The sequence below is a fragment of the Littorina saxatilis genome, linkage group LG7 (genome assembly GCF_037325665.1).
Source record: "Littorina saxatilis isolate snail1 linkage group LG7, US_GU_Lsax_2.0, whole genome shotgun sequence".
Taxonomy (NCBI): Eukaryota; Metazoa; Mollusca; class Gastropoda; order Littorinimorpha; family Littorinidae; genus Littorina; species Littorina saxatilis.
Genome location: NC_090251.1, coordinates 3,469,089 through 3,479,029, shown reverse-complemented (window position 1 = coordinate 3,479,029; position 9,941 = coordinate 3,469,089). Strand labels below are relative to the sequence as shown.

Here is a 9,941-nt window from a genome sequence, read left to right as displayed (position 1 = left end):
GAAAAGAACCTTTTCTGACCGCATACATTTCTTCACTTTCTTTTAAAAACAGGATGAACATTTTTGTGCGGGTTTTTTTTCATTTAAAAAAATCAAATTGTAAACATTTTGTGCAGCTCCTCAAGTAATGATATATCTTATTTATTTATTTATTTATTTATTAAGGAGATTTCTATAGCCCATATATATCCCATGAAAGTTATGTCCATCAGCACATTGACAGTCTTAGTGTGGTATGTGTTCTGGAATTATTTATCTGTGTTAGTTTGTTCATTACATTTTAAAAACCTTGTAAACTTTCTCTCTGTAATTGCTTTTGCCCTCTGAGCGCTATAGATCCATAGTGTAGCTAATATCCATGTGGTTTATGTGTGTGTGGGTGTGTGTATGTGTGTGTGTGTGTGTGTGTGATGTGTGTATGTGTGTGTGTGTGTGTATGTGTGATGTGTGTATGTGTGTGTGTGTGTGTGTGTATGTGTGATGTGTGTGTGTGTGTGTGTGTGTGTGTATGGGTGTGTGTGTGTGTGTGTGTGTGTGTGTGTGTGTGTGCCTATGTAGCGAGCATGATGTCTGCGTTATGTGGAGGGAAGAACAGCACTGTGAAGCTGAGATGATTAAATCAAACAATAAACATGTACGTCCGAGTCTCTTCCTTACTGTGTGCGTGTGTGTGACCGTGTGTGTGTGTGATGTGTGTGTGTGTGTGTGTGTGTGTGTGTGTGTGTGTGTGTGTGTGTGTGTGTGTGTGTGTGTGATGTATGTGTGTGATGTGTGTGTGTGTGTGATGTGTGTGTGTGTGTGTGTGATGTGTGTGTGTGTGTGTGTGTGTGTGTGTGTGTGTGTGTGTGTGTGTGCGTTGACAAAACAAGGCAAGTGAATGACATGTTTTATCAAAAATTAAACATTCCAATAACAAACATTTCTTGTTTTTTGTATCCTCAATGTTGGAACGTTATCAGTCTATCTGTGTTGGGTTATCACAAAGATCAACCTGCCAGCTGTGCGCCTTTCTTTTTTGTTTGTGTGTGTGTGTTTGGTTTAAGATTTGTTTGGTTTGATTATTTTGAGGTTGTCTTTTTTTACACGTTAGATTAAATTGCAGTTATCTCCCTTCTGGATGGAGGGAAATTCAAGATGGTGACTTACTGTATTGTATCTTTGCTTGAACAGGTTTTCTTAACTTCATGTTGTAGAATTGTTTAGAATTAATGCACCGTTTGTGTATTTTATTTTTGTAAAAGCGGAGATTTTGAAATTTGAGGGAGGTCACCAAACTTAGTGGACAACAGTGATAATAAAACACTGAGTGAGTCAGGTTTGAGTTGTCTACGAATAAAAATGTGTAACGCAGCCAGACACACATGCGCGCGCACACACACACTCACTCACTCACTCATCCACACTTACTCTCACACACACACACACATGACACACACACACACATGACACACACACACATGACACACACACACACATGACACACACACACACACACATGACACACACACACACACACACACACACTCTCACACACACACACATACACGCACACACACACACACACTCACACACACACACACACCACACACACACACACACACACACACACACACACACACACAGAGTAATTAAGACAGGTAGAAGAGCAAAAACATTTTTATTAACAAAACATTGTGTGTGTTCTTGTTTGTGCTTTTTGAGTAATGCCATGATTTGCTACTTTTCAAACAGGCAGTAAACATTTGTAAACGACATATTTAGACTAACAAGGTTCATAAGCGGTACCTGTCATTTATGTTGTAACAGTTGACCAGTGATAAAGGTGAAACAAATTTCATGTGAAACATCAAAGAAAGCCGTGCATCTCACAGGTGAAGCGCAGTCATCATGTCAAGATCTGAATGACGTAAAACACAAGCACGATGACGTCAATTCTTATTTTGCGTCATAGAACCTGGAAATCTTGCACAATCTATCTCTAATTTGTACACTGCCAAACAATCGGCGATACCAACCAGGATTTACCTGATGTGTTTTGGGCAAAACTAATGTTGTTGTTGTTGTTGTTGTTGTTGTTGTTGTTGTTGTTGTTGTTGGTGGTGTTGTGATGGTGGTGGCGGTTGTTGTTGTCGTGGTGGTGGTTGTTGTTGATGCTGTGGTTTTGGTGGTGGTGGTGGTGGTGAAGACAGTGGTGAAGCTCACGGTAGAGGTGGTGACGATGGTGTTGATGCGGGGCATGTCACGACAAGACACACTTCCTGCCTCTCCTCCTCTTGGCGGTGGTGGTGGTCGTCGACGCTGGTGGTGTCGGCGGTCGTGGTAGTGGTAGTGGTTGTCGTATTAGGTTGTGGCACGGGGTGGTTGTGGTGGCGGGGTAGTGGTTGTTGTAAGGGATGGCGGGGTGATGGTGACAGGAGACGTGCGGACCATGATGAGCTGTGTGGTGCAGCGTGATACTGCATGAAACCTGTCATCAAGATCAGTCACCTCATCAGTCCTCCCTCTATCATCATCATCCTCCTGATTTCTGCCCTGTAACACGGCCACCACGCGCCGCTCCAGGCCTGGCACATAGCCATACCACGCTACTGTCACTGTGTCCGTTGCCGCCACCGCCACGTCCTGCACAGCTCGCTCCCACCTCGCCCTGTTGTGTAGCCAGTCTTGTCTCCCCAACACACTCACCGGTACACCTGCATCCTTCAGTCCCTGCACCACGCCGCTAGCTGGTGACGTCACCCGCCCTGCCTCATCCGTGACGTCATCATGTAAATCGCCGCTTCTGGTCAGGACGAACACGTCGCGGTAGCTCAGCCGGGAGGGACTGTTGGCGACGCTCCTCCCTGCAGGGAAAAGACCGTTGGAACAGTTAAATATTGATGTATGTAAGCAAACATTCGTTACATTTTAAGACACACCCTATCCGTGTATTCATTTGTTTTCTCAAACACACACACCCACCACCCACCCCAACCCCCCTCCCACACACACACGCAAGCCTGCATACACACCTGAGTTATAAAATCTTCACAAAGTGTGTACATTTTCGACACAGACAGCAAAACTTCGACGTCATGACGTAATTTTGCCTTTTACGTCAATACAAATGACGTCATTGTTTTCTCCCTGCAGACTGACCAGACTTTAGATTTGATTGAACATAATTATATTCTCGGGGGGGGGGTAAAACACCATTAGGCAGCGGGAAGGTTTACCCTTCACTCAAACCTACCACAATCATCATCATCCTCATCCTCGTCATCATCATCATCACCACCACCACCACCACCACAACCATCATCATCATCATCATCAGTTACACAACTTACCCACACCCAGACGACTCAGCTCGGCAGCGATATCCTGACCACACTGTGCGCAGTCCACCGGCCACCGACCTGTGTGAGCGTTGCCATGGTGACTCAGCCGTATCACGCTCAGCCCGTCCCCAGGCGCAGGCACGCCGCTGTCGCTGTAGTCGTGGACATCAAACCTGTGAATCACGGGTTGTATTTCACGGAGGACGGCGGGCGCCGAGCGGAGGGGGACAGTGAACACCCGTGTCTGCAGTGCTGGGGGAATATCGCAGTTAGTAACACCGGCACACCACAGGTACAGGTGTGGTACTTGCTGCGCTAGGCGTGTTACAAGGCGTGTGTGACGGGGACCTTCCTTTTTCCTGTGACACAGAATGGAGACATGTTGTGAGAGATGTGTGTCACACTCACATGAGACATGGTGTTAGAGATGTGTGTCACACTCACATGAAACATTGTGTAAGAGATGTGGGTCACACTCACATGAGACATAATTATTGTTAGAGATGTGTTTCACACTCACATGAAACATGGTTAGCTGATAATAGTAATGCGTTATCCACAACTTTATCAAAGATGTCACTTGATATTTTACCAATGATGACATAATTAGGATTGTACGCACATTGTGGTTATAACAACATGCAATTCCACGCATACACGTGGTGCGAGTTACATGAATCAGACAGTTACAACTCTCTCTCTCTCTCTCTCTCTCTCTCTCTCTCTCTCTCTCTCTCTCTCTCTCTCTCTCTCTCTCTCTCTCTCTCTCTCTGTCTCTCTCTGTGTCTCTCTCTCTCTGTCTCTCTCTCTGTGTCTCTCTCTCTCACTCTCTATCTCTCTCTCTCTCATGAATCAGACAGTTACAAATCTCTCTCTCTCCCTCTCTTACACACACAGACACACACACACACACACACACACACACACACACACACACACACACACACGTGCGCGCACACACATATATAATGTATACACACACATAACACACACACACACACACACACACACACAAACTGTGCACACACGCAGGCACACACATATATGATACACGCACGCACACACACACACACACACACACACACACTCACACACACACACACACACACACACACACACACACGTAGGAAAACAAACCTGCTGTCAAAGGACACCTCGTCGATCAAGACGTGCAGCTGGCCGTTTTTCACACATGCCACAAGGTCGGTGACTGCCTGATCAACATCTCCCTCCCTGTTGAAGATATCGTATAGGTGGTACGACACGCTGCCTGGTGTCAGGGAAGGCGTCGGGTTCGCGCTCAACGACATCTCCAGCTGTTGTTTGATGGATGTGTTGACGGCCCGGGTGGCGTACTGTGTTGAGATGACGTGCACATCGTGCCCCTGTCGCAGCCACCTCACCCCCTGCAGCACTAGCACCACCGTCTTACCTGTTGAAAAACAAACAATATTAAGGTTAATATATTGCAGGACAATGTGAAAACAAGGCAGTGTTACATGTAGAGACGACTTGCACATCGTGACCCTCAGCCACCTCAACCCCTGCAGTACCAGAACTGTCTTACCTGTTGGAACACAAAGCACATTTAATGTATTGTAATACATTACAAAGCACTGTACGTGAGCGTAAGGCATTGTTACATGCAGATCTGCACATAGAGACGACTTGCACATCGTTGTCCTGGTGTTAGGGAAGATGTAGGTCCACGATCAGCCACCTCAACCCCTGCAGTACCAGAACTGTCTTACCTGTTCACAAACAAAACATATATAACCATACAAATATACTACGAAACAGTATGGAAGCAAGCTTTTCTACATCAAGTCCGTTTCACCTGTTACACGCGAAACACAGCATCAGGAAAATAGAAATAAGCACACAAAAATGATATAACTGCCAAGAACATTACATTACATGGAGACTAAATGAACATGTCAGTTTCAAACTGTTCTCCGTGTCAGCCTGATGCCTTTCCTTCAGTTGTCACATTTTCCACGGAATCAGACAACACAAACAGCAAACCGTCCTCCTACAAAACTGGAAGCTCCTGGTACGATGACGATAAAGTAAAACTCGACACAAACAACGTCATAAACACTGCGTCAATCCTTCAACTAAGACGTCATTTGAGCAAACTACCTGGGATCAGTGCACTGTCAGGAAATCAGAAACATTGTTCTGTCAGTATCGTTTGCCGCAACAACAGCGACGACCACAATTATTGTTGTTGTTCATGATGATGATGATGATGATGATGATGATGATGATGATGATGATGATGATGATGATGATGATGATGATTAATGAGAATTGCCAAAATGTTATTTTTTTAAATTTTTTTTATAAAACAGTGGCAGAAGCAGCAGTATAAGTAATTGCTGGGTTATGGTGGTGGTTGTGGTGGTGGTGGTGGTGGTGGTTTGTTTCTCTCCATAGCAGCAGTATTAGCACAGCACCCTTCACACATATGTCAGCACGTGTACGGTGTAACGTCATTCACGTCATGTCCTACAAGTGATGTTCACATGTGCAACTTTCAGACAATGTTGAAACGATTGTTGTCAATAAAGAAGGCAGACAATAGTTGGTGCAGCAAAATAATCGTGAAGTTAACCGTGTAATAAGACAACGCGAATATTAATCAATTGCCGACAGACTTCTGGTATAAACAAAAATCTCCCTTTGAAAACTGTGCGACTTTGAACAAAGACCACAAATACAGGTCGTTTGATTTGAACAGCTTTTTGTGGAAGCCTTTTAAAAAAAAATTAGCATTCTCTTTTTGGGGATTCAAATTTATTTTGTTATCATGTAAGCTTTACATTACAGGGCACAGACAAGGGAGCAGACTCACAAAAGAGAACACACGGTGGACAGTTACAACATACAGGGGGGGGAAGGGGGGGGGTTGTGGCTTAGTGGTCGCAGTGTCAAAAATATGTAAAGAAAGAAAACAGCAACAGTGGACTAGCCGTTGCTTCCTGCCATGCAGACACAATCATCAATTTTTCTTATCAATATATATCTAAGGGTTACATCAGAACATGCACTGGAGGCATTAATTAGTTAGCAGAATGCGCCTAGAAGACTAAACCTTGTTATAGTAGAAGGCCACAGAGCTAAATTTATCGTTGCCAGCACGAGTAACTAGAGTAGCATCTGCCGCGCGCCGATGTTGGCCTTTAACGCGAAACAGAAGGCTGAGCTTAGTGTTCCATCTTGCTTCGAGACCAACAACAACAAACAAACAAAATAAGAAACAAACAATCTAGTCAGAGAAGCTGTGAGCTTGTCACCTGTTCCTGGCGCTCCCGTAATGTAGACCAGTGGCGGGTCTCTGTTCATTAGTCCGAGCTGTTGCAGGGTCAGAACCAGAAGTGCCAGCCTCCGCCCCAGTTCCGCCACCGCCTGTCCTGCAGTCCGCACCTCCACACGGACACCGTTGTAGCAGGGGACAGACACCGTGGTGGCCGGACCAACAAACCTGTAGCAAAAACAATTATTAAGATAATGATAAATGATAACTATTACTTAAACATCGAATACCAACATTGTTTCAGCATTGCGACATAACTGACATGGATGTCATTTCTCTCACCTGGCAACGATGTCGAGGTAAAGTTGGTCAGTAAGCCGAGCATCCACAGTACAGGCCATCCTGTGTTGCCACCAGGTGCTCAGCTGTGATAACACGGCGGGTGTCACGTGCCAGTACGAAGCAGGCTGGGACAGTTGGTCAGAGCAACAGCACAGCTGCACGGCCTCCGATGAATTGGCCGCACCCAGGCTCTGACACACCGCCTGCACCAGAGACATACATGTACGCAATACAATATTTATGTGGGACGCCGGTTTCATTATTTGCTTGGTTGAAACTGACAAAACATCCATCAAGCTTGACGGGTAAATAGAATACTTTCATGTCTGATATTGTTGTTCTTGTTGTGAATGTTTTGATAATCATATGATCAAACAAGCGAACGATCATAACAATTCCTCTCCACAGGAAATATGATTTGTCATGCAAATACATGCTAATCCCTTTTGGATGTTTATATGCAATGCGTTGAATGTAACTATGTTGCCATGTCAACACTATATTTCGTATGATGGAACTGTTTTTCCCCCTTGTAGTGTGTATATAAAAATATAATTTTTGTTTTCTTATTATTAGTATTATTATGTGTGTCTGTATTAAGTGTGTGTATAAGGGACAGATTGTAAGATTAGGCTCTGATTCTCTCTCTCTCTCTCTCTCTCTCTCTTTCTCTCTCTCTCTCTCTCTCTCTCTCTCTCTCTCTCTCTCTCTCTCTCTCTCTCTCTCTCTCTCTCTCTCTCTCTCTCTCACCTGTTGCAACTTGAAATTGGTTTCGTCATCCAGAATCCGCTGTAGCTGAGCTTGGCTGACGTAGGGTAGGAAGAGAGTCTTCCTCACAGTCAGGCCGGGAGCGATGTCACTGACCATGTGTCTGGCGTGCACCTCACACTTGTCCAGCTGCTTGACCGCCTTGTCAATAACCTTGACCACCTCAGTGTCCGCTCGGCTTGCCTCGGTCTTACCGACAGACTTGATTTCTCCGACCAGGATACCATACAGTCGGTGAATCACTAGGATGTCAAAGTCTCCCTGTTTCCCGTGATGCCGAAGCTCCTTAGGTAAGGTTGCTGGCTTTGGGAGCTTGCCTGTGTGTTTGGCGTAGAACGGCTTGTTGAGGTAGTCCTTAAAGTTCAGCTCAGACACCACGAACATGACCTCCTTTCCGGAATCTCCGAGTTGCTGCAAGTTGTGCAGCACGTGCTGCTGGGCAAAGTCAGCCTGAATGTTGCCCTGCTGCTTCTGAAGCTGCTCACTAGAGGGCAGCACAAGCACTTCCTGACCCGTACCGGGCACTGTGTCCGTGTTATAAGGCACCCGGGCAAGATGGACAGGAGGAACAATGTAGGTGCGGGTGAGAGCGTCAGGGTACAGCTGTGTCACAATGTCCACCAAGTTGTCACGGGTGTCCTTACCACTGTTGGGGCTCGCCATGATGCGGAGTAAAATCAATCGTCCAGAAAACTGTTAAATGGACAAATAAGACACGATCGGAAAATAAATAAGAATCGGAAGTAACTAACGACATCCTAAGCAGGTTGATGTCGGAGTTGTGGTGGTAGTGGCGGTGATGATGGTCATAGTGCGCATCTTCTGTCTCTAACAACAAACACTACGATTGGTTTATACGGATGCATCATTTCAAGCTATGTATCGTTCGGTCAGCGTAAGCTCTGTAATTCTAACGATCATGAATCATTTCCGTTCGGATTATACACTGAAAATAAAAGTCCAGTACCAGAACAGCGTTTAACATTAAACAACTTTGTAAAACCGGACACAAGTTTTCCTGTAGAAGATGTCATACTCGTTTATCGCTTGACAGTTCTTGTATTTGAATGTATTGTATTTTAGTTCTTACAGCATCGTATTGTTTCATTTTGTAAACGGGCGATTTAAAAAACAAATTTAGGACGAAAAAGAATCCCACTGAATTTAATTCACCCATGAGTTTTTTATCATCAACACACACAAACTTATCAGTGGTAGTGTGTGTGTGTGTGTGAGTGTGTGTGTGTGTGTGTGTGTGGGCGAGTGTGTGTGTGTGTGAGTGTGTGTGTGTGTGTGTGTGTGTGTGTGTATGTGTGTGAGTGTGTGTGTGTGTGTGTGTGTGTGCAAAGACCAGCAAGCAGAGGAGCTGGTATTTGTTTAACTGGTATAAGGGAGGCAACTCTTCATTCGACAGCAAAGATTAGTATCGCTGCTTCCCCTTGACAAGTTGACACGTCACCAAGTGACAAGTTGACACAGAAGCTCTGACTGAGATAATTGACTCAATGAAGTGATATCGTGCGACTTGAAGCGATCACAACTATTACCCTGCATCATATGTCTTCATTTTTGATAGTTTATGGGCGATAAAAAACACACTGACAACAAACCATCTGTGTGTGACCTGTTGAGACGAAACAGAAGGGGTAGGGGAAAAACCGACAGCAAGACCAGGCGAGGAAAAGCAGCAACCACTCACCGCTTTGGACAGCAGCAGGAGGTCAGTGAGGGGTTGAGATGAAGGCAGACAGCGATGACACAGGTGACGACTGAGGTGAAGGCGGACAGCGATGACACAGGTGACGACTGAAGTGAAGGCGGTTGTAGCAATGATTTTGAGAACAGGTGTTGTCGCTGTGCTGAGACGGCTCAGTGCGTTTTGTGACACTTCCGTGTTTTAGTCAGTGTCTACAGATTACGTCACGTGATAGGGGTGACGGGTGCAGATGCACCTTGATGTGCAATCGATATCATGGCTTACTTGACTACCTGAGGGCAAGCACAGGCACATGAACGAAAGAAAAAAAAAATAGAGAAAGAGAGATAGAAATTAAGAGGCCCTATGCCCTAAGCTCCAGTGAAACAAATTGCGTAGAGCGCCATTGTGGTTTGGTATGGACCCAGTCAGTCTTGACAAGCAACACTATCACAGCCATTGTGTTATGGTATGGACCCAGTCTTAACAAGCAACACTATCACAGCCATTGTGTTATGGTATGGACCCAGTCTTAACAAGCAACACTATCACAGCC

The 9,941-nt window shown here is 45.2% G+C and overlaps 3 protein-coding genes across 5 annotated transcripts in view; 1 reads left to right on the top strand and 2 right to left on the bottom strand.

Moving 5' to 3' along the window:
* The window catches only part of LOC138970483 (uncharacterized), a 459,600-nt gene that overhangs the window by 147,361 nt on the left and 302,298 nt on the right, over positions 1 to 9,941 (top strand). The window lies entirely within an intron of this gene.
* Positions 1,701 to 4,780, bottom strand: LOC138970276 (uncharacterized). Its single transcript, XM_070342768.1, has 3 exons — positions 4,458 to 4,780; positions 3,330 to 3,679; positions 1,701 to 2,843 (listed from the first exon to the last, which is right to left on the bottom strand). The coding sequence occupies exons 1-3, from the start codon at positions 4,628 to 4,630 to the stop codon at positions 2,341 to 2,343; spliced, it is 1,026 nt and encodes a 341-aa protein (XP_070198869.1). The 5' UTR covers positions 4,631 to 4,780; the 3' UTR covers positions 1,701 to 2,340.
* LOC138970489 (uncharacterized) lies at positions 6,350 to 8,861 on the bottom strand. Its single transcript, XM_070342947.1, has 3 exons — positions 7,672 to 8,861; positions 6,922 to 7,124; positions 6,350 to 6,807 (listed from the first exon to the last, which is right to left on the bottom strand). Exons 1-3 carry the CDS (start codon positions 8,350 to 8,352, stop codon positions 6,471 to 6,473), a joined length of 1,221 nt encoding a protein of 406 aa, XP_070199048.1. The 5' UTR covers positions 8,353 to 8,861; the 3' UTR covers positions 6,350 to 6,470.

Excerpts from the sequence above, each read along its gene's own strand:
- LOC138970489 (XM_070342947.1), bottom strand. The coding sequence starts at position 8,352 with ATGGCGAGCCCCAACAGTGGTAAGGACACCCGTGACAACTTGGTGGAC. Across the intron at positions 7,125-7,671 it reads CCAATTTCAAGTTGCAACAG|GCGGTGTGTCAGAGCCTGGG; the intron begins GTGAGAGAGAGA and ends TCTCTGGTGCAG. Across the intron at positions 6,808-6,921 it reads TACCTCGACATCGTTGCCAG|GTTTGTTGGTCCGGCCACCA; the intron begins GTGAGAGAAATG and ends TTTTTGCTACAG.
- LOC138970276 (XM_070342768.1), bottom strand. The coding sequence starts at position 4,630 with ATGTCGTTGAGCGCGAACCCGACGCCTTCCCTGACACCAGGCAGCGTG. Across the intron at positions 3,680-4,457 it reads GAGGTGTCCTTTGACAGCAG|GAAAAAGGAAGGTCCCCGTC; the intron begins GTTTGTTTTCCT and ends TCTGTGTCACAG. Across the intron at positions 2,844-3,329 it reads GCTGAGTCGTCTGGGTGTGG|GGAGGAGCGTCGCCAACAGT; the intron begins GTAAGTTGTGTA and ends TTTTCCCTGCAG.